This window comes from Capricornis sumatraensis, chromosome 3 (genome assembly GCF_032405125.1).
Source record: "Capricornis sumatraensis isolate serow.1 chromosome 3, serow.2, whole genome shotgun sequence".
Classification (NCBI taxonomy): domain Eukaryota; kingdom Metazoa; phylum Chordata; class Mammalia; order Artiodactyla; family Bovidae; genus Capricornis; species Capricornis sumatraensis.
In genome coordinates this window covers 137,294,234-137,318,563 of record NC_091071.1, presented here as the reverse complement: position 1 = coordinate 137,318,563, position 24,330 = coordinate 137,294,234, and the positions used below count along the sequence as shown (strand labels likewise).

The 24,330-nt window shown below is 43.3% G+C and overlaps 1 protein-coding gene across 4 annotated transcripts in view; it reads right to left on the bottom strand.

The window, feature by feature from the left end:
• The window catches only part of PARD3B (par-3 family cell polarity regulator beta), a 1,140,922-nt gene extending 1,118,450 nt beyond the window's left edge, over window positions 1-22,472 (bottom strand). For all 4 annotated transcript variants that reach the window (XM_068967371.1, XM_068967374.1, XM_068967373.1 and 1 more), the window contains exon 1: window positions 22,353-22,472. In XM_068967371.1, the coding sequence (XP_068823472.1) occupies window positions 22,353-22,472 (120 nt within the window). The remainder of the gene's footprint in view (window positions 1-22,352) is intronic.
• Window positions 22,473-24,330: the final 1,858 nt, after the last annotated feature.

The following is a 24,330-nucleotide window of genomic DNA, read 5'->3' as shown; positions in this document are numbered from 1 at the left end:
AGAAACTGCCAGACGTCATTCTGCCCACCGTTCTTTGCCGAGCTAATCATAAAAGGAGGCACAAACCTGTCTGCCCACCGTTCTTTGCCGAGCTAATCATAAAAGGAGGCACAGACCTGTGTATTTGTCTTTCGAATACCAACCCTAATGGTAGAATATGGTCTGGCCCTTCCTAATAAACACAGCCAAAGTGTTTCTACTTCCCACCTACATCACCTCAGGGGAGAAATGAATTCACCAAGTTTGCCATTATAAACTTCACTACACATTTCACTTTTATTAACAGTTGCATTATCTGTCTCTGGCTGTGCTGGGTCTCTGCTGCCGGATGTGGGCTTTCTCCAGCTGCGGTGGGCGGGGCCACTCTCTAGTACACAGGCTCCCCCTGACTGCAGTGGCTTCCCCTGTTGTGGAGCATGGGCTCTGGGCGTGCGGGCTCCGGGGCTGCAGCTCCTGGGCTCAGTAGTTGTGGCACACAAACTTAGTCACTCCGCAGCATGTGGAATCTTCCCAGGCCAGGGATTGAGTCCATGACCCCTGCATTAGCAGGCAGATTCTTAATCACTGGTCCACCAGGGAAGTCTACCACACATTTTAAAATCTCATGCTTTAAAATCTCAACTCAACATCACAGGCCCAACAATGGAAAGTCATGGCAAACACACAGGAAAAAGGTTTTGTTTTTTTACATTACAATAATGATGCTTAGTTTCCTGATCTTCAAGGCTGCAGCAGCAACGGGCCCAAGGTTCACAGAAGCACTCCGACAATAAGCATCACGTCACCCAAATGTGTACTTTGCACCCAAATGTGTAGTTTTCTTAGTGTTCTCACTTGCTCCCCCTTCCCAATTCATTTTCATCATCACAGAACAATCTAAAGTTATATTCAAAACTATATTCCTCATGATGTAAAAGCTAAAGGGAAAAACTACAATTTCTCTCATGTTACAAAGACATATACTAAATATCTTATTATGCAACCATCCACCTAAACAACATAATCATAACCAAGAATGCCAGGCATACCACCCAAGACTGTTTGCTACCTGAATGGAGGATGTTCAGTTTGTACTAAGGTTCATGGTGCACATTCTCCAGTTAATAATCACATGGGTGTCTATCATCTGATGATCATAGCTCTATTCCACATCTTGTCTTGTCCTCTCAACCTATATGTTATTACTTATGTACAATATTACTTAAATATAACGAATCTACTCTCCATGAATCAGAGTTTAAAGAAGGGCATTATGATTTTTAAACAGCATGTAAATCATAGCAAAGAGATGTCCTACTATAAAGTAAAGATGAACGCCCACTACCTTCAGCTTTTTTAAAAAAAAAACAAAAGACATGAACTATATACTTGGAGATAACTAGTGATGTTTAAAGAAGCTCCCTTTAAGAGAGCCTAAATATATAAACTGTGCAATGAAAACAAAAAAGGTGAGGCTGCACTGAACTCAGGAGAAGCTCCAATTAAGCAGCACGACTCCCAACGGATGGCTGATGAAAATAATGCTATTTCAATACTGATATTTTGGGAATGTCATTCTAAATAGTGACCTGTTCAGGTTATAGAACACAAAATAATGTCCCATACTTTTGTTGTCATTGTTTTTGTTAATCAAATTTCAGTCGTTTCTTGAAATCATGTAATCCAGGGAGACTGCTTTCCTGTTTCCTATTGTGAGCATACCAGTAGTTGTTTTCTGTTGTTTAGTGGCTAAGTCCTCCTGTCTGACTCTTTAGCGACCATGGCATTTTCCAGGCAAGAAACTAGACTGAGTCGCCATTTCCTTCTCAAGGGGATCTTCCGGACCCAGAGATCAAACCTGCATCTCTTACGTCTCCTACATTTCCAGGCGGCTTGTTTACCACTGAGCCACCAGGGAAGTCTTGCACTAATAACAGAATGCCCCAGATGCCTAAACTCACTGTGAAGACATTTCCCAATATTACACTCCAGTGAACAGTTCTTAAGTGAGGACTGTGAAACCCTGGAGGCCTCAAGACCTTTAAGGAGGTCCACAAGGCCAAAGCCAGAAAAGTAGTTACATATTTTATTTGTCCTTTCACAAATCTGCAGTATACCCATGTTCATAGAGCACTATTCAAAATAGCCAAAAAATGGAAGCCACTCAAGTTGTTTAGATGAATGGATATATAATGGATAAATGTTGTATATACTTAGAGTGGAAAAGAATCTAAAGATGTACAGCTGAAACTAACAATACTGTAAATCAACTATAGTTAAATAAAATTTTAAAAATCAAGAAGCAAAAATAATATGCTGTATGGTATAAGCCTACCATATGGTTTATATGGACTACCTATGGACTATAGGTAGGTTCATATAAACCTACCACTGGACTATCACTCAAACCTAAAAAGGAAGGAAATTCTAACACGGGCTGCAACATAGATAAACCTTAAAGACATTCTGCTAAATGAAATAAGCCAGTCTCAACGGGTAAAGGTATGTTTCACCTAAATGTAAAATTCACTGAGACAGGAGGTAGAATGGGTGATTATTAGGGAGTGGGGGAAAAGGGAAAATAGGGAGTTCATGTTTACCAGGAATGAGGTTTCTGTTTGGGAAGATGAAAAGGTCCTGGGGTGGAGGATGATGGATGCACAACAGTGTCAATGCACTCCGTGCCACAGAGCTGAATACTCACAAACTGTTAAAACGGTAAATTTACAGTAGGCATATTTTACCACAATAAGAAATTTGACATATAAAAATGGAGGGTTAGAAAAATCTGCTTCCTTAATCCATCACAGCTTCACTACCTAAATTTAAAGTGAAAGTCACTCAGTTGTGTCTGACATTTTGCAGCCCCATGGACTATACAGTCCATGGAATTCTCCAGGCCAGAATACTGGAGTGGGTAGCCTTTCCCCTTCTCCAGGGGATCTTCCCAACCCAGGTCTCCTGCACTGCAGGTGGATTCTTTACCAGCTGAGCCACAAAGGAAGCCCACCTAAATTTAAGGATACTTTTAAAAAAGATAAAACTGACATAGCAGAGGTCTCTGGTTCATGGAAGGGAAAACTCTACCAAAATGGGGGGGGGAGTAAAACTGTGGATAGACAAAGACATGAAAGTTTTCATTTCTTTGACCATAATAATTGGTAATTTACATTACTGTATCTAATGCAATGAACATTTTCAAAAAGTTAAGTTGTAGCATCATTTTGAAATTAATCAGTAAGAATTTAAAGAACAAGGAAGTGAATATTTTAAAATGCAGATGTAATGAACACTTCAAAAGTCAAACATTATTACAGCTTTTCAAATTAGAAATGAAAGAAGCAACTGAAGCACCTTGAAGGCTAAGCTACTGTATTGCATTAGCTGAAGAAGTGCACACTATCACAGACTAAGAAAGCCTTGTACAATTGAGATAGCTGAATGCCTGCTACGTGATAAGTCAGTTAAAAAAAATAATGGCACGACAGCGCTACTTTCCAATGATACTGGAACTCCTCAAATGAAACAGCTGGTGACAAATGTGGAGACTGAGCTAATATCCCAACTGTAGAACTGTACTTTTGCCTTACTCCTGGATTCATCTACAGATGAAACTGAGCTTGCTGTTTCTTTTCTATCAGATGACTACTTGGTGCCAACACTGACTGAAGAATTTCTTTTTGTATGTGAATGCAAATAATAAACACTGGCACTTAAATAGTCAACATGTTGAATAATTTTTTTGGAATCTCATGGTTCACCCTTGGAACAAGTGTGTTGACACCTGCATTCCCAGTGCAGACGTAGTGGTGGGTAAAATTGCCGGTGCCTCAGTTTCAATCAAGGCAGTAAACTATACTAGAAAGCACTGTATTCTTCACTGCTACTCGTCTGCATTTTTAAAGACGGTCAGTTGAACTTAAGAATACCCTTAATGAAGCAAAAAAAAAAAAAAAACCAGTTATTAATTTTTGACCCTTGACTTCACATTTTTTCGACATTGTATGTGAAGATTAGAAAGTGCACAGAAAGTACTTCTTCATACTGGTCACCAGTGGACACCTCAGGCAAAAGCACTCCTGTGACTGATGGAGTTGGGCTGAATGCACTGGTTTCTTTCATGGAACACCATTTTCATTTCAAAAAATGCATGACAGACAAACTAGGATTATTTATACCTGAGCTTTTGGCATTTTTCACATCAAAATGAATGATGTGAACCTGGGTACTTCATGGAAAAGAAATGGCAAAATGTGTTACCAATAATAAAGCAAAAATTAAAATTTTAGAAAACTATATCTACCACTGTGAGCTTGATAGTTTCACAATACTTTCACCTGATGAAATTGATGATAATATCAATGTATATGGCTTTTGAAATTGTATAATGAAATGTATCAACATTTAGAAGACTGGCATAACCCGGTGAACAAGTGTTTTCCAAATAACCAATGTATGATGTTACAACATCACACAAGGATAGAAGATTTATTCAAAATACAACACAAAGGAATGGGTTATAACATAACAGAGTACGAAAATTTTACTAGTATGGTATCAGATTCCACTTGTCAATTAATCTTTAAGAAAGCAATCCTTTTAAGATTCACTCCCATAATTATGTTATATAAGATTCCAACTTTAGAGATCCATCTTGCTGGCTTGATGAAGTAATAAGCCAGTCTGGGTAAGTTCCACATGATACAGAACTGTAAGTGACCACAAGGAAAGGAAGGTGACCTCTGCGAGTGGCCTCCAGCTGTTGTTGTTCAGTCACGTCCACCTCTTTGCGACTCCATGGACTGCAGCATGCCAGGCTTCCCTGTCCATCACCAACTCACGGAGCTTGCTCAAACTCATGTCCATTGAATCAGTAGTGCCATTTAACCATCTCATCCTCTGTCATCCCCTTCTCCTCCTGCCCTCAATGTTTCCCAGCAGGGTCTTTACCAATGAGTTGGCTCTTCGCAGCAGGTGGCCAAAGTTTTGGAGCTTCAGCATCAGTCCTTCCAATGAATATTCAGGATTGATTTCCTTTAGGATTGACTGCTCTGATCTCCTTGCAGTCCAAAGCACTCTCAAGAGTCTTTTCCAGCACCACAGTTCAAAAGCATCAATTCTTTGGCGCTCAACCTTTTATATGGTCCAATTCTCACGTCCATCCATACATGACTACTGGAAAAACCATCACTTGTTAGATCTGCATGTAATATACAAAAAGCTTATCTACAGTTATTTGAAATGCTCCTCCTTCTTCCAGTTACATATCTGTGTGAGGCAGGATTTCCTTCGCGTATTTCAACCAAAACAATATACACTGCAACAGACTGAATAAACAAGCAGGCACATTTGAGAATCCAACTGTCTAACACGCGGCATCAAAGAGAATGGCAAAAATGTTACACTGTCACTCTTTTCACTAATTTTTTTTCTTTTGCTTTGAAAAATATAGTCATTTTCATGACAACAGGTGACCTTGTTATGGACTAGTTATTCTAAATAAATTAAATATATTATTTTAATTTCTCACTTTTTCTGATATGGTAAATATGGATAGATATGATCTGCAATAGAAAAGCCCTTTCAGTTCCTCTAAATGGAAGAGTGAAGACGGCTGTTGAGACCAGTAAGTCTGAGAACTGTTGCAATGTGTCTATTTTCTTTATCTCTGCCAAATGACACTCCCCCCCCCCCTACTTCTTTCATTTATCTAGATTTTACCCATTTTTCACACTTGGCAACTGTGAGCTCTCTCCCTCCTTACTGCCTGGAGAACTCATCTGGCCACCTGGCTGTTGCTCTGTTTTCAGTTAAGTATGTGTGTCTCTCCAACTAAACTGGGAAGCCCCGAAGGAAAGGGACTGTGTATGGGACAGCATAGGTGCTCAAAAACACTAACTTAATTATAGACTTTAGAGGATCAATTCAAGCAAGTCCCAGGACTTCAATCAATTGCTCAAGGAAGCCAGCCCACAAAGGACCTGGGATGAGGCAGAATTTAGGACAAATGTGTGTCTCAACGAGGTCATCTGAAGACTCAGCTGAGAACAAGGGCAGAGATGCCAAAATGCACAAGGAAATGCAGAAGGTAATAGTAAGTAATATCAGACCATAAGACCTTTATTTCTCAATAAAGCAGGAAGCAAGTTATCTGTGGATCATTTTGGAGCAAAAACTTGAGGAATAGAGAGCAACATTGTGGGGAAAGCAATGAAGAATTCACAGAATTTTCTAAAGTCTCTTACTCTAAAAATAGGAAAAATGCACTGAACTGAATACCAATTGTTAAGGAGTTGAACTGTCCCCACAAAAGATATGCGGAAGTCCTAACTCTGTGAATGCAACCTTGTTTAGAAACAGGGTCTTCACAGATGTAAGCACCTGAAGTAAGGTCACTGGGGTAAGTCCTAATCTGATGTGATCTGGGTTTTTTGTACCTTTTATAATGTCTGAACACTTTATTTTTTTAACAAGCATCGTACATTGTTTATTTAACTTTTTATGTTGGGAGTACAGCATATTAACAATGTCATGATAGTTTCAGGCGGACAGCAAAGGGACTCAGCCACACACCTATACATACATATATATACATATATATGTATTTCTGTTTTTATATGATGACAAAGACACAGAGGGAAGACGGCCATGTAAAAATGAAGGCAGAGATTGGAGTTACACTGCCACAAGCTAAGGAACGTCTAGGCACAAAAGAAGCTGGAAGGGGCAAGGAAGGTTCTTCTATGGGAGGCTTCAAAGGGAGCATGAGCCTGCCAACATGTTAATTTTGAACCTCTAGCCTTCAGAGCTGTGAAAAATGTATTTGTTTTAAGCCACCCATTGAGGCTACCCAGCTCATGATACTTTGTCACTGTGGTCCTAGGAAACTAACACAGCAACAGAGGGCTCCTCACTACCCATAAGGACTTCCTAGGTGGCGCAAATCCGCCTGCCAGTGTAGGAGACACCAGAGACACAGTTCAGTCCCTGGATAGGGAAGATCTCCTGGAGTAGGAAATGACAACCCATTCCAGTCTCCTTGCCTGAGAAATCTCATGGACAGAGGAGCCTGGTGGGCTACTGTCCATGGGGTTGTTGCACAGACTCAGACACAACAGACCGTACTTCACTCTCCATGGCCACAGTCCCGCACAGCTCTCCTCACTCTCAGACAAAAGTAAAAGGAAAGGCAGAAAGATCTGAAATGTAAATTTAGTTAGCAGCAATGAAAAATGGCTTCCCTGGTGGCTCAGACAGTAAAGCATGTGCCTGCAATGCGGGAGACCTGGGTTCGATCCCTGGGTGGGGAAGATCCCCTGGAGAAGGAAATGGCAACCCACTCCAGTATTCTTGCCTGGAAAATTCCATGAACAGAGAAGCCTGGTGGGCTACAGTCCATGGGGTCGCAAAGAGTTGGACGTGACTTGAGTGACTTCACTTTCTTTATAATGAAAAACAAAACAAAACAAAACAAGGGTGTTTTTTTTTTCTTTTGGTTTTTTTTTAACTATAGATTTCTGAACTGCAGTTTTGTGTTTTTTTTTTAAGGTTCTGAGAAAATGTCTCTGATCAAACACTGCTGTCAAAACTCAAGCCCACTGAGTCTCTATAAATGTGCCTATAAATAGAGACAAGGATTATTTATCCATCTTGCATTTCCTCAATTCTTGGCTACAAAAGGAAGTAATCCATAACCTAACATTAAAGTTACCAATACTATGACTATGTCATGATGAAAGAAATATGGGATCGCAAGTGAAACTCTTTCATTTTCTCCAAGATTTTATCAAGCCACCTGAAAGTCTGGGCCAAGATGACTCCGAGCTCATGTGCTGGCCATTCAGAAAGGTAAAGACCTAAATCTTATTCATATAAGATACTTGGCCTTAAAATCCATAGACTGCAATTTAAACCCTTGTAATGCATACCTGTTAGGAATTTACTTTCAGCCTCACACTTTACCTCAACCAATAAAAAAAAAAAAAACAATGGGGTCTTGGACCTGTGGAAATTTCTAGAGCCATCTAACTTGATGATCCATCCAATGCCTCCTATACATCAGGTAATCCCATTGGTTTTCTAACTGTGGGCCCTAATCCATCAGCGAGCAGTGAAATAAATGTAGTATATTCCAACTACTTTAAAAAAAAAAAAAAACAGTAGAATAAAAAATAAGAGTGTATCATTAGGGTTAAGTAAGGGTTACCATCCTCCTGACTTCATTTGTATATGTGTGTTGTGGGTACTGTGTCATAAAGGAAAACTTATCACTACTTTATTTATCAATCCAAGTTCTGGCAGGAAATAGATGGTTCACTCAAACTGGGCATTTAGGAGTTGAATAAAGAACCTATTTCTAAAGGTTTCCCCAGGATTAAGGAAAAACATCAAGGGAGAGCACTCCTAAGTAGTGAGGTCGCTACCATCTGGTACCCAAGGGGCCAGGGAATGGAGTGCAGGCAGATATGCAAGGAGGGCTATATGATGGAAGTTGTGTCCTTCAGTAAAGGGAGGCAGCCAGCCCATGGTAACGCAACAGAAGGGAGCTGCCTCCTGCTGGGACTCCTCCCATGGCTGATGCCAACTAGACATCACAGAGCAAGACAGCCCACACGACTCAGCCTCTCAGGTCACAGGAGTGCATCTCGAGGGGCAAACAGAAGGCTTTCAGCCTTCTGTGACCCCATCACAGAAGGCTGAAAGCCACCAATACAGTTCACACCTTCATCAACTCAGTCTGACCACTTTTATTTCTGGACGCCACATTTTTTCCATATCTGCCCCCAATCCCAATCTTGAATCAAGGCTCTAACCCAATGCCAAAAAGCTGATGCAAGAGATCGGCACCTTTATGAACTCATGATTTATGATCTTAGCTATGCCCTCAAACACTCCCCGGCAAGACTTTCATCCATCTTCAGCCTCCCACCTCTCCTAGCCCCCACCTTTGGGGCTCCTGGAGGGCACAGACCATGTCTCACTCATCTCTGGAGCCCCAAGCTGTAATATCTAGAACACAAGCATGGTCACTGGGCAGTCTATAAACTATGAAGAAATAAACCTCAGAGGGCTCCCTCTCCCTCATTTGTACCCATGCTTCCTATACCACAAAGCAGTGGTCCCTAACCTTTTCAGCACTAGGGACTAGTTCCATGCAAGACAATTTTTCCACGAATAAGGGGTGGGGAGTTGAGGGGCAGACGTGGAGCAGGGGAAGGGGAGGTAGAGGGAGGAATGGTTTCAGGATGATTCAAGTACATTATATTTATTGTGAACTTATTTCTATTATTATCACATCAGCTCCACCTCAGATCATCAGGCATTAGATCCCAGATGTCAGAGATCCCTGCCATAGAAGGTCAAGTACCGAGTCTGATTTCTTTGCCCCTAAAATTCCCAAGCCCATTTCCTCTTCTGCTTCTGTATGTCTAACTTGCACTCCTACAGCCAGGACATGGACCAGTTTTCCACCTCCATTCCCAGCTCCCTCTGCCTCCATCCTCTAGGACAATCGATAGAAAAACAGAAAAACACTATCACCACGCTTCCCAGAATGTTCTACTGACTCTGCATGCTCTTTAGACAGTCATACCAAAGGGCCCCTAGCTTGGACTCTGGCTTCTTCTTACAGCCTTATTCCTACTTTTCCCTCTCACAGTCAGCTTTAGGAAACTTTCCATATTGTTGTTCTCTTGCCATACCTCCAAAAAACCTTGTCTATCCTCAGTTGTGGATATGACTGGTGATGGAAGTAAGGCTCCATGCTGCTCTTTAGACCAATATTGCATAGGAACCTGGAACATTAGGTCCATGAATCAAGGCAAATTGGAAGTGGTCAAACAAGAGATGGCAAGAGTAAACATCGCCATTTCAGGAATCAGTGAACTAAAATGGACTGGAATGGGTGAATTTAACTCAGATAATCATTATATCTACAACTATGGGCAGGAATCCCTTAGAAGAAATGGAGTAGCCATCACAGTCAACAAAAGAGTCCAAAATGCAGTACTTGGATGCAATCTCAAAAACGACAGAATGATATCTGTTCATTTCCAAGGCAAATCATTCAATATCACAGTAATCCAAGTCTATGCCCGACCAGTAATGCTGAAGAAGCTGAAGTTGAACAGTTCTATGAAGACCTACAAGACCTTCTAGAACTAACACCCAGAAAAGATATTCTTTTCATTATAGGCGACTGGAATGCAAAATTAGGACATCAAGAAACCTGTAGTAACAGGCAAATTTGGCCTTAGAGTATAGAATGAAGCAGGGCAAAGCCTAACAGAGTCTTGCAAAGAGAATGCACTGGTCATCGCAAACACCCTCTTCCAACAACAAAAAGAGAAAACTCTACACATGGACATAACCAGATGATCAACACCAAAATCAGACTGATTATATTCTTTGCAGCCAAAGCTGGAGAAGCTCTATACAGTCAGCAAAATCAAGAATGGGAGCTGACTGTGATTCAGATCATAAACTCCTTATTGCCAAATTTAGACCTAAATTGAAAAGAGTAGGGAAAACCACTAGACCACTCAGGTATGACCTAAATCAAATCCCTTACGATTATACAGTAGAAGTGAGAAATAGATTTAAGGGACTAGATCTGATAGAGTGCCTGATGAACTATGGATGGAGGTTCGCGACATTGTATAGGAGACAGGGATCAAGACCATTCCCAAGAAAAAGAAATGTAAAAAAGCAAAATGGCTGTCTGAGGAGGCCTTACAAATAGCTGAGAAAAGAAGAGAACTGAAAAGCAAAGGAGTAAAGGAAAGATATACCCATTTGAATGCAGAATTCCAAAGAATAGCAAGGAGAGATAAGAAAGCCTTCCTCAGTGATCAGTGCAAAGAAACAGAGGAAAACAATACAATGGGAAAGACTAGAGATCTCTCCAAGAAAATTAGAGATACCAAGGGAACATTTCATGCAAAGATGGGCTCAAAAAAGGACAGAAATGGTATGGACCTAACAGAAGCAGAAGATATTAAGAAGAGGTGGCAAAAATACACAGAAGAACTATACAAAAAGATCTTCATGACCCAGATAATCACAATGGTGTGATCACTCACCTACAGCCAGACATCCTAGAATGTGAAATTAAGTGGGCCTTAGGAAGCATCCAGAGAAGGCAATGGCACCCCACTCCAGTACTCTTGCCTGGAAAATCCCATGGACGGAGGGGCCTGGTGGGCTGCAGTCCATGGGGTCGCTAGGAGTCGGACACAACTGAGCGACTTCACTTTCACTTTTCACTTTCATGCATTGGAGAAGGAAATGGCAACCCACTCCAGTGTTCTTGCCTGGAGAATCCCAGGGACGGGGGAGCCTGGTGGGCTGCTGACTATGGGGTCGCACAGAGTCGGACATGACTGAAGCAATTTAGCAGCAGCAGCAGCAGCAGTACGAAGCATCACTACGAACAAAGCTAGTGGAGGTGACGGAATTCCAGTTGAGCTATTTCAAATCCTGAAAGATGATGCTGTGAAAGTGCTGTGCTCACTATACCAGTAAATTTGGAAAATACAGCAGTGGCCACAGGACTGGAAAAGGTCAGTTTTCATTCCAATCCCCAAAAAAAGGCAATGCCCAAAGAATGCTCAAACTACCACACAACTGCACTCATCTCACACGTTAGTTAACTAATGCTCAAAATTCTCCAAGCCAGGATTCAACAATACATGAACCAAGAACTTCCAGATGTTCAAGCTGGTTTAGAAAAAGCAGACAAACCAGAGATCAAATTGCCAACATCCGCTGGATCACCAAGAAAGGAAGAGAGTTCCAGAAAAACATCTATTTCTGCCTTATTGACTATGCCAAAGTCTTTGACTGTGTGGATCACCACAAACTCTGGAAAATTCTGAAAGAGATGGGAATACCAGACCATCTGACCTGCCTCTTGAGAAATCTGTATGCAGGTCAGGAAGGAACAGTTAGAACTGGACATGGAACAACAGACTGGTTCCAAATAGGAAAAGCAGTACATCAAGGCTGTATATGGTCACCCTGCTTATTTAATTTATGTGCAGAGTACATCGTGAGAAACACTGGGCTGGATGAAGCACAAGCTGGAATTGAGACTGCTGGGAGAAATATCAATAACCTCAGACATGCAGATAACCCTTATGGCAGCTAAAGAGCCTCTTGATGAAAGTGAAAGAAGAGAGTGAAAAAGCTGGCTTAAAGCTCAACATTCAGAAAACTAAGATCATGGCATCTGGGCCCATCACCTCATGGCAAATAGATGGGGAAACAGTGGAAATAGTGTCAGACTTTATTTTGGGGGGCTCCAAAATCACTGCAGATGGTGACTGCAGCCATGAAATTAAAAGACGCTTACTTCTTGGAAGAAAAGTTATGACCAATCTAGACAGCATATTAAAAACCAGAGACATTACTTTGCCAACCAAAGTCCATCTAGTCAAGGCTATGTTTTTTCCAGCAGTCATGCACAGATGTGAGAGTTGGACTATAAAGAAAGCTGAGTGCCGAAGAACTGATACTTTTGAACTGAGGTGTTGGGAAAGACTCTTGAGAGTCCCTTGGACTGCAAGGAGATCCAAACAGTCTATCCTAAAGGAAATCAGTCCTGAATATTCATTGAAAGGATTGATGTTGAGGCTGAAATGCCAATACTTTGGCCACCTGATGCAAAGAGCTGACTCATTTGAAAAGACCCTAATGCTGGGAAAGATTGAAGGTGGGAGGAGAAGGGATCGACAGAGGATGAGGTGGTTGGATGGCATCACCGACTCATGGACATGAGTGTGAGTAAACTCCGAGTGTTGGTGATGGACAGGGTGGCCTGGTGCGCTTCAGTCCATGGGGTCAAAAGGAGTTGGACACGACTGATCAACTGAACTGAACCAATCCTCAGTCAGAGGCAGGCAGCCTCTCCCTCTCTTTCCAACACCCTCCCATCCCTTACTGCCCAGCAGTTGGCCATTCTTTCTAAAGCCTGCCCACGTGTAACTCCTGGTGAAACTGGCATGCCTTCCTTATCTCTCCCTGCTCTAAAGTCAAAGGTGACCCCTCTCTTCCATCTACCACTCCAAACCTGTCCACTACACCACGTTACTTATCTACATTCCTTTCTCTGCCATATTAGTTTATTAGCCTGATGGGGGCAGGGAACATGTCTTATTTTATTCTATATCCCCAGAATGCTTGACCCAATGTCACTCTTCATAAATCTTCTCTGAAGTAACTGAAGTGGCATTTGGATTGTCAGATTATCGAAAGCAACTGTAGCAAAGCATTCACTACCTGGGGGTCAGACTAAGGTCTTACTGAATATGTGACATACTTTTTCATGTGATGTAGATGGCATTAAGAGATGCAGGTTTCACCCACCATTCTTAAATTAGGTGCCCCACTCTCTCTCCACCTTTTTCCCAATACAGGCCACCTATCTATAAACAGGGAGGAGTACAAACCCTGTCTATACATCCCTTGTCAGAAACCCATCTTTACCTAGTGTCTAGTCTTTCTAGAGTTTATGTCTCTGCAAATAAAGAATAGTAGCAAGACTCACTCTAAATCTCCCTAAAAAAGGTATCAGAAGTCTACTGTCAGCGCTCCCCCACATACCCTTAATTTCTGTCTCAAGTGAAGCTGGCAGATTGGGTCTGATCACTTCCCCTGCCAGTGTGGGTCTCCAGTCATGCTGATGGTGGCTTAGCTGAGAGCTGCAGACATCTCTTCTGTTATCTGCCTCCATCCCCAAATGGCCCCACCAGCTCCTCCTCTGGGGCCCAGGATCACCTGATCAGTTTAATATATCCTTTCTTGAGGTAAAGGACAAGAGCAGTACAGGGTGTATTTACCTGGATGATACTTAGTACTGAATCTGACAGAGACTGAATTGAGAGTGAAACCTTTTAAACCATCCTGTCTCTTGGTATCCTGCAATTCTGTCTCATTGCAATCCACAGAGAAAGAGTCCAGCAATCAAAAGAATGGTAGAGCCAGAGATGGGAGACAGAGCTAATTTGGCAGCCCCAAGGTGCAGTTACAGTGCCTTTCAAAAATAAAGGATCCACCCAAACTGAGATAGTCCAGAATCATTTCTTAAATCAACATGAAATTAATAAATAAGACATTGAAAATCAAACACTGTTCAAATGTAAAGGGCAGCATTGCACAAATCTCCATGAAACAAAAACATTATGATGTTCCTTTGCTAAAAATCCAGAACTGCAGAGCGCTCAGCCTCGAGAATCTGCGAAGAGAGTCAACCTGTCAACATTTGAAGCTGTTATTTAAGACAAAATCAGCGCGGCAGATATAATGGGCCACTCAACTACTGCCTACAGCACATGTGGATTTGATGAGGTATTTGAAGATAATCAAGAGAAAAGTTGCATTTAGACTTTCTTTATAAAACTACACCACATATAAAGATTTCTTACAAAGCATAGTGTTGAATATGAGGCCATTCTCATTTTTATGAAAGAAAGCAATGTGAAAGGTGATACAATTTAACAAGCATTTCTGGTATACATACTATATATCTGGTACTGTGCTAAAAACAGGGATAGGAGAATAAATAAGACTCAGTGTTCTTAAACAGTTCAACGTAGAGTGGAGGAGACAGAATGGTTGCCCTCTGCGGTCAGGCCCGGCCAGTTCCTCTCCTGCATTCACGTGGACTTCTTTCCCCGGCCCACTGCGTCTAGACGGCATGGCCCACTGCACGGCCAGTGTGACCAGTGGAATGCTGGCACAAGTGATGTCTGCCACTTCCAGGCCAAGCCCCCAGGCTTCTGTGGCATCCTCCACACTCTCCTTGCTCACCAGCTGGCACAGGGCAGGGAATCTGCAGAAAACCCAAAAGCAAAAGGAACAGCAGTAGGTGGCTGCATGGGTTATAGACCCCATCTCCCCCTGAGAAAGCGATAAACCACTGTCCTTTGGGGGCTTGCCTGTTAAGTTAGAAGACCCTGATGAGTAGACAGTATAATGTAAGATACGGTTTTCAAAATGAAAACACTGCACAGCGAGTTACAGGAACACAAGTATGAAGCCCCTAAGTGACGGTGAGGGAAAAGGGAGGACGGGAATTCCTAGAGAAGAGGCAGTTGAAGTTTCATCCCGAAAGATGAGCAAGATTCACTTGGGGTGGGGGAAAATGTGAAAGTTTTACGTCACATGTGTGAATTTAAAGGGTATAAAGGAATAGAGAAGATACTGGACCCAGAAGCAAAGTGGGTTTTCACATAATAGCAGTGAAGAGCCATTCACATATCCCAGCAATACTCCAGACAGGATCAGATCTACAGCTGTAAGGTCCTCAATGCAGACCAGTCTGAAAGAATTGGGAGCTAACTGTGGTGTTGGAGAAGACTCTGGGGAGTCCCGTGGACTGCAAGGAGATCCAACCAGTCCATCCTAAAGAAGATCAGACCTTGGGTGTTCATTGGAAGGACTGATGTTGAGGCTGAAACTCCAATACTTTGGCCCCCTGATGCGAACTGACTCATTTGAAAAGACCCTGATGCTGGGAAGGATTGAGGGCAGGAGGAGAAGGGGACAACAGAGGATGAGGTGGTTGGATGGAATCACCAACTCAATGAACACAGGTTTGGGTGGACTCCAGGAGTTGGTGATGGACTCCTGGCATGCTGCGGTTGGTGATGGACAGGCAGGCCTGGCATGCTGCGGTTCATGGGGTTGCAAAGAGTTGGACATGACTGAGTGACTGAACTGAACTGAATGGCAGAAAGGCCAATTACGGGTCTGCTGCAGTTCCCCACAGTAGGAATGAGAAAGGACTGGTGTGGGGCAGAAAGGAGGAAGCAGATCTAAGAAATACCACATGGAAGCATCAAAGGACTTTTCTGACCAACCAGACAAGTAATAGAATATGGAGGATGAGAGGTCATCAAGGAACAAAGGATTTCCAGTTTCTGAATTAGACAACCAGGTGAATGGTGGTACCAGAAATGAAGAAAGAGTCTACAGGAGGATGTGTATGTGTTTAGTCACTCATCTGAGTCCAACTCTTTGCAACCTCATGAACTATAGCTCACCAGGCTCCTCTGTCCGTGGCGATTCTCCAGGCAAGAATACTGGAGTGGATTGCCATTTCCTCCCCCAGGAGATCTTCCCAACCCAGGGATCAAACCCAGGTCTCCCTCACTGCAGGTGGATTCTTTACTATCTGAACCACCAGGACAGGAGGATGGAGACATGCAGAAGGACAGAGAACAAGCTGGGCTTAAACTATGTATGGGACATCAAGGTGGTGAAGTCCAGAAGCTGCTGGATATTGAGGTCGACAGCAAATTCAAGACTAGAGGTGTGTGCCTGAGGGAAGCTGAAGCCATGGAATGGATGAGATCCAACTGAAATAAAGCAAAGAACCCCGAGGCACCAGCACACAAGGGAAACCGTATTGGATGCCCCTGCAAAGACACAGAAGACAGAGACATGTTTAGAAATTCTGGGTAGAGAGAGTTTTAAAAGGTGAGATATCAAAAAATAAGGACTGGAAAGTAACCATGGCTCTTAGCTGTCACATCCTGATAATCTTGTTAAGAGCACTCTCACTGGAAAACAACTTACACTCATCTATTGAGATGGTAATAATGGAGACTAGAGGATAATGAGTCCTTCTAAAGAGGTGTCTAACCTCAGCTCCAACTGAAGGCTGCCATGTGGGAAAGTAAAGCCCAGTAGTCTCAGAGCTTCTGATTCTATTTTCCCTAAAAGATAGAAATCTGGAGTTTTGCATGAAATCTCAATATTATTTAAACATGGCAAAATTCAAAATATAACACTGAGCAGAACTTAAAAAACACTTCTGTGGGTCATAGCAGACCCCACGAGCCCTGTGTTTGCAAATTTAGAGGCTGCTCAATGCAAGTCAAGCAACAGAACCAAAACCAAGTTAGAAGCATGCGCCTTGCTGATGGTGAGTCAGTCCTGTCTACATGCTGGAAAGAGCATCTAGTTCACACATTGGGAGAGGAGAGAACTGAATAGGAAATAAAGCACTCAAGTTAGTCACTGCCCAATAAACTGAAAAGCATTTGGGGAATTCAGTGTGGTCCTAGCTTATGTATAAAGGAAACTTATCATCTGGAAACAAGACATCAAAAGCTGAAAAATTCAGGAATTTAAGAGTTCTAATTTTTTCTTCCAGGCTAGTCACACATAATATCACACCTAATTCTTGTCATTGTACAAATTCTAAAACTGATCTCACAGTCAACCAGCAGAGTCCATTGCTCTTAACTAATTCCAATCTGGGAAGCTGACCTCAACTTGTAAAACCAACAAATTATTCCAAATATCTGAATACAGAAGAGATTCATTTTGAAAGTCAATCAGATGCTTCTTTAAAAACAACAACACTATCCTCATAAACATACATCTGCAAATCTTCCTAAAAATTCTATCTTACCCACTACCCCATAAACTCAGTGTTCATACTATTCGACTCCTGAACTCACACACATGCACACACTATACACTCTTATTTATACTTTTGTTACTGAACAAGTGAAGGACCTAAGCTACTCCATTTTGTCGACAGAAAAACTCCATTTCGTAAGGTTCCAGGGAAAGAGCCTTTGAAAATCCAAGAGGCTTTGGAAATCCCCTGACCTCACCCCACCACCCTCGAGCCAATCAGACCCCAGATCAAAATCTCCTGACTTAACGTGGTCTACCTAGGTAATGAGAACCAATCAGAACCCGTGGCCAGCCCGGGAAATGGGAACCAATCAGAACCAATCAGAACCCGGGCCAGCCCGGGAAAATAAAAACCAATCAGAAACCAACACCTAACCCTTCCACAGAAGGTAACCAGTTAGACGTCTCCCAACCCGGAAACTCCTGTTTTTCAAATTTCTCACGTGAGAATACCCTATATAAGCAATGTAACCCAGAATTCGGGGCTCCTCCCTATAGCTGCTGTGTCGGTATCGGTGGGAGCCCCAGCTCGAGCTTGGTAAAAAAAACTCTCTTGCTTTTGCATCGGATATCAGCTCCCTGGTGGTCATTGGGAGATTTTGCGACTTGGGCATAACACAAGTACTTCCCCTTATTTACTTATATATAAAATCAATGTTCAATTTAATAAGTCATTTGAACACCTGCTGGGAGAATGCACTTAGGGTAGGAGCAGAAAGACAGTTACTAATAACAAGTTGGTCCGTAGGTGTCTAAGACATATTATCTGCTGTCAAAAGAGTTTAAAAATCAAATTAGTTCAGTGATACCAAAAGATTAGTAGTAGTAGTAGCAGATTAGTGATTCTCAATTCTAACTGGGCATTTGTATCATCTGAAGTATCTTTTTTTAATACCGATCCCCAGGTTTCACTCCAAATCCATGGAAGAAAAGGACTGAAACATGTATTATTTAAAATGTTAAAATTAGAGGTAACTAATGATCAACCAAGTTGAGAGCCCTGCAGGATATGGTTCAATTAGCCATTCACCTGTGATGCGTAATTTTGATGATTAATTAACTAATTACTCAATGATCCCCACCTTGACTACTGAAGAGTAGTCCCCTTTCCACTAACTACTTAACTGAACTGGATTTAGAGCCTGAAATGATGATAAACTACCAGGATCCAAAGACAAGCAATCCCTCAATTCTTGCCCCTTGGTCAATTCACCTCCCTAGTAGAGGTTATCAAAGGACAGGCATCAGGGAGGCCACAGGAACCTCAAAGTCTGAGAGAATTCAGAACATAATTAAAGCTTTCCCCAAAGCTCCCTCAGTTTCTTCAGTATCTTACCTACTTCTGGCCTTATCTGATGCTGATTCAGCTGGATTCCCACATTCCACAAATACCAGCTTCCTTTGTTTCTTCTCAGTTGGAGGTGGCCAGTGCTATGCTTCTGCTCACAAAACCCAGACTGTCCTCCTTGGGCTTCATGTACCCTTCAAACTGTAGAAACCCCAACTCTCTCCTCAATCTTGAAATCTGCCTTTCTCCCATCTAACTTATTCAGGGCTCCGGAAGAAATAGGCTTCATTTACATTCATGTTCCCACTTAACATGTTTCTTTACCTCCTTACCTCTCGACCCAGGTATCTCAGAGATCATGCCCAATTTTTCCATTTGTAATTAGACTGAAGAAGATTCTTCAGACTTGATTTGCAAATCCTGCAATATTTTTCACAGAAATCAGACTTCTATCTGTAACATATGGACCTATACTCTAAAAGATAGGATTTAAAGGAGTGTGAGGATGCTTTGAAGGCTTCCCGGGTGGCTCAGGGGTAAAGAATTTGCTGACAATGGAGGAGACACAAGAGACCAGGTTTGATCCCTGCATCAGGAAGAGAAGGAAATGGCAACTCACTCCAGTATTCTAGCCTGGGAAATCCCATGGACGGAGGAGCCTGGCAGGCTAGAGACTATGGGGTCGCAAAGAGTTGGACATGACTCAGCACATACACAAGCCTCCCTTTACAAGAAACACAATAGCTATTGCCATCATTGGGTTGATATGTTATTGTAGCAGTTTACAGATGGATTTTTTTTTAAACAAACTGTAAAAAAATAAATAAGATGATAAGTTCCACTGCATAGTGACATACTAGGCTCCATATTAATGACTGAGAGTAAGGACCTGGAAACACAGTTCCTGGGTTCAACTCTCAATTCTACCACATACTAGTCATACTTCTCTGCTTTTCCCCCATCTGTAAAATGGGGATATTAGTACCTCGTTCATGGAGTTAGTCATTTCATATACGTAAAGCACCTAGAACAGTGCCTGCACCAAGTAAGTACAATTCCTCTTGGCTGTTGTGTTATTACTACTGAGTAAGCCCATCCTCATCGGCTTGCAGCTTCTGCGGCCCTCATTAAGTCTGTGATTCCCTGGTGGTTCAGACAGTAAAGAATCCACCTGCCAATGCGGGAGATCCAGGTTCGATCCCTGGGTTGGGGAAGAGCCTCTAGAGGAAGAAATGGCAACCCACTTCAATATCCTTGCCTGGAAAATGCCATGGACAGAGGAGCCTTGCAGGCTACAGTCCGCTGGGTTGCAGAGTCAGACACGACCGACTGAGTAACACACAAGGGCTTAAAACTTCGCTGTCCAGAGAAACAAACCGTTTAAACCTTTCACTAATTTAAAGAAAGTGAATTTATGCCAAGTTGTTTTTGAAATTGAATTTTGATATTTCTGGTCTTTTCCCATCATTTTCTAAATTCAATGGATAAAAGCATGGACTTTATCGGAGTATTTCGTGACATTTTAGTTCCATTAGGAATATAATTTAATATTAGTTAAAGCCTTGTTATGATTACAATGCTATTTAAAACGAAACTATGAGAGAGGAGTATTTTGGGAGGGAAAAATATCACTCTCCAGTTATTAAATTGAGATTTTAAAAGCCAAAGAAGGGAGGGAGAATTTATTAGTTGCAGGTGACCTTTAAATGTCACATTCACTAATATATAAATGTAAACACAGAAAAATGTAATGTCTGGTAATAATGGTAAACTGATCAATACAATTACATTATGGGATCTGTGATATTATAAATTATGCTTTCAGTACAGAATATTGATAGTTTTTTAACACCTTTTAAGATCAAATTATAATGCATTAAATATCCTATAGTTAATTCCCTGTGTGCTATTTATAAGCTTAGAGCTTAGTTCTATTACTTGGACAGCTCCATGTATCAAATTTCTAAATATTCGAGGTTTTAGAATTAAATTATTTTTCACAATGTTTAAAAAAATAAAAATAAGTTTATCATCTCTATAAAACAACCTCTCAGTGAAATTTGCTTTAATAATTTGTCTAGAATAGCATGGTTAGGTTTAACCTTAGACTACTTTCAGAAGTTAGGGAAATAGGATTTTAAGGACAACTTGTGTCACTTTTCATTTTTAACTGAATTACACAATATAAACAGCATGTGCTACTGTAACAAAGGAAAAAAACCATTAGGTAGATACTTATATAGGGTACTTTGATTACTGTTCTTCTCTGCCTCAATTCCATTAGTAAAACGTCCAGCTTTAGAGATTATATTTAATGTATTAACAGAGCATTCTCTACACTCATCTTTAGCTCTTGACTGTTCCAGGAAATATGCACATGCATTTATCCAGAGTGGAATTTTTTCCTGTATAATAATTCCAAGTGGAGGCACAGAGATGCAGAGATTTTCTTAAGTGCCTCAGCTATATACGTTTAGAAAAAACAATTGCTTTCATGCCTTGGATAACCGAGTTGACATTAAAAGAAACTACATCTTTCCATCATGAAATTGGCCAACATACTATTTCTACAGTTCTCACAGCATGAGGAAAAGCGTTAAGAAAACCACTGGCCTCTAAATTAAAACTTTATGATTTGTCCTATTTGAGGGAGATTTGGGGCAAACAAGATATCCCTTTGGAGGATTCAAAAGAAAAAGATGCCGCTGGAGGACTTCATTTAAAGTTTTCATTGAAACTTTTTTCTTGAAAAAATAAACAGGCCCAGCATGTTACCCAAACACTGAGTATGAGTTCCAGAGTCTAGCTATGGCTTCTGAATATTTAAGTATGCCTTACACACTTACAAACACTTCTGGAATCTTACCTAGATTTCACTTGTTTCTGGCTTCAGGGACAGAGCTGGGAATAGTCTTTGTCATCATTTCGACAGTCACCCCGGACCTGACACTGCCCACACATTTAGTAAATGCTGATAGAAAGCGAGGTGTTAAAGTAAAAATAGCAAAGTGTAGACTGGTTGCTGTCAGCACGCCGCCGCATCCTTCCACCTGACCTCCTGCTGGAGTCATTGAGAGAGGCCAGCTCCAGAGGCTGAAATTCCAAGGGCCCCATTAGTTGTAACTTCCGAGTATCTGTTACTTACACCAATCAACTTTCTAACCCAAGGATTAGAAGTAGGACGGGCCTTAGCTGGTTAAAAATCACATCTGAGGTAAGCAACACCTACAAGTGCTCCCCTGAGGTCTGTTCGCTCCAACAACTTCTCGAGCAGTGCTTGTCAAACTTCACTGGCCACTGCAATCACCTGGGAGCTTGTTGAAAAGCAGATTTTGAAGTCGTGGGCTTGGACCGGGGCACCAGATGTTGCCGTTCAAACAAGCCTCCAAGTGGCTCGGATGCCGCGGTTCCAACCACCACCCTGAAACAAGCAAGGCCCACAAACGCCCAGATCCCTCATATTAGCAACATACAAAAGTTGCGGCCACAGGTCGTGACAAATCAGGTCGCCGAGGTGCTCTGCGTCCCCAGGGTGTCGCCACCCTGTCCTCGGGGTACCTGGCAGGTGCGGTGGCGGCGGAGCGCTCCCGGGTAGCCAGTCCGCAGCCGCGCCCCCTCCTCCGCCCCGCCCGCGCGCCCCCAGCGCCGCGCCCACCTTCTCGCGGGTCTTCAGGTACCGCTGCAGCGCCTGCTGTGTGAGCTCCCGGACGCGCAGCTGGCCCTCCTTGCAGGGCACCACGATTCCGGTCCTGCCGAAACACACGGTCACTTTCATCCTGGCCCCCGGCGACCACGCCGGGCCCGGCCGAACAGGTGTCTGGGCCGGCGGGCGCGGCCCCACTCTCAGGGGACACCGGGCGCCGGCGGAGACCCCGGGGTGCCTCTCCCCGGTCCCCCTTCCGGATCAGGGGCTCGCAGCAACGCCCCTCCGCCCGGGGCAGGCGGCCGCCGGCGGGCGGGAATCGATCTGAGAGCAGGCGGCAGCGGGGAGGGCTACCTCCCAGGTGGCCGGGGGCCGGAGAAGCCGGGGGCCGGGCTGCTCCTCCCGCTCCTGCTCCGGCTCCGGCTCGGGCCCGGCCCTGGCGGCTGCTCCCCGCCCGCCAAAGCGAAACTGCCGGCCTGGCCCTGGCCCTGGCCCTGGCCCTGGCGGCGGCGGGGTCGGCCCCAAGCCCCGGGCTGGAGTGGGCGGCGGCAGCGGCAGCGCGCGGGGCCAGAGTTGGGAGGAAACTTTTGCGCCGGATCCCAACTCCTCCGCCGAGCGCCGCGCTCTGGGCTCCCGCGGCCCCCGGGCCGGCCTGGGCCCGGCTCTTAAAGGGGCCGCAGCGCTCCCCGGGCCCGCAGTGCACTCGGCGGCGCGGGGCGGGGGCCGTGCGGGGCGGTAACCGGAGACCGGAGACTGCTCCCCCTCCCTCGGTCTCTCCCTGGCTCTGTCCCTCCCGCACACGCACGGATCTCTAGGGAATCGTAACGGGACCTCAGAGCTCCCCACCGGGGGATTGAAACCGGATCTCATAAAGCACACTCCAGGGAATAGCTGAGAGACTGCAGAGCTACACCCTTAAAACCAAGGGATTGGAGCCAGATTCGAGGAGAGCCCGGGAGCAGGTGCTTCTCGCCCCGCCCACTGAAAACACCTCTAGGCGTGGAGGTTCGCAGATACTGAGCTCCAGCGGTGGCCAAAGGACCTGTTAAGAATTTAGTCTTGAGCACAGCATCGCATCTGCCCTCTAAAGCTCTTTGATGGAAAAAAAGTGAAGGGATTCTTGGAGAAAACGTAGTAGTGGAATCTTCCTTTTAGGGAGAACACTCAATATTCCCTCAAAAGGCCACATCCCAGACCCAGATATGACGGTGGATGTTCACATTTATCCTTCTAAAATGCGCTTCCGGTCGAACTTTTGACTACAGAAAAATAAATTTCAGCACTTTTAAGCTCATGATTTGGTAGGTGTGTATCCATCGCCAATCTAAATTGGCATATCTGGGGTGGGGTAAATCAACAGATAACATCTGTACCATTTTTAGCTCACACATAAATGAGCTCCTTTGAACGCAACAATTACCCTTTAAGGAAAGTATTATTCTTCCCAATTTATCTTAAAGAACGGTACCCAGGAAGATTAAGGAAATGAGATGACCATGGAGTTAGTTATGCTAAGAGGAACTCCATTCTTCCAACGCTCAATCCCTCGTCTCCACCACACTTTTCTTTGCAATCCAGCTCATCCTACAAGTTCCTCAGGACTACATCACGTTTATAAAAAAGAGATCTGTTCCACTGCGTACCAGGTGGCGTTAAGGCAGTGCTGTCCGTTTTATTAAGCATGAAAATCTTTTCTAAAGTTGTGGTGTAGTTTCTTTTTGTTACTGTTCAGTCGTCAAGTCTTGACTGACTCTGTGATTCCATGGACTGCAGCATGCCAGGCTTCCTTGTTCTTCACTATCTCTCTGCGTTTACTCAAATGCATGTCCATTGAGTCAATGACGTCATCCAACTATCTCATCCTCTGTCATCCCCTTCTCCTCCTGCCCTCAACCTTTCCCAGCATCAGGGTCATTTCCAATGAATTGGCTCTTGGCAAGGGGTGACCAAAGTATTGGAGGTTCATCTTCAGCATCAGTCCTTCCAATGA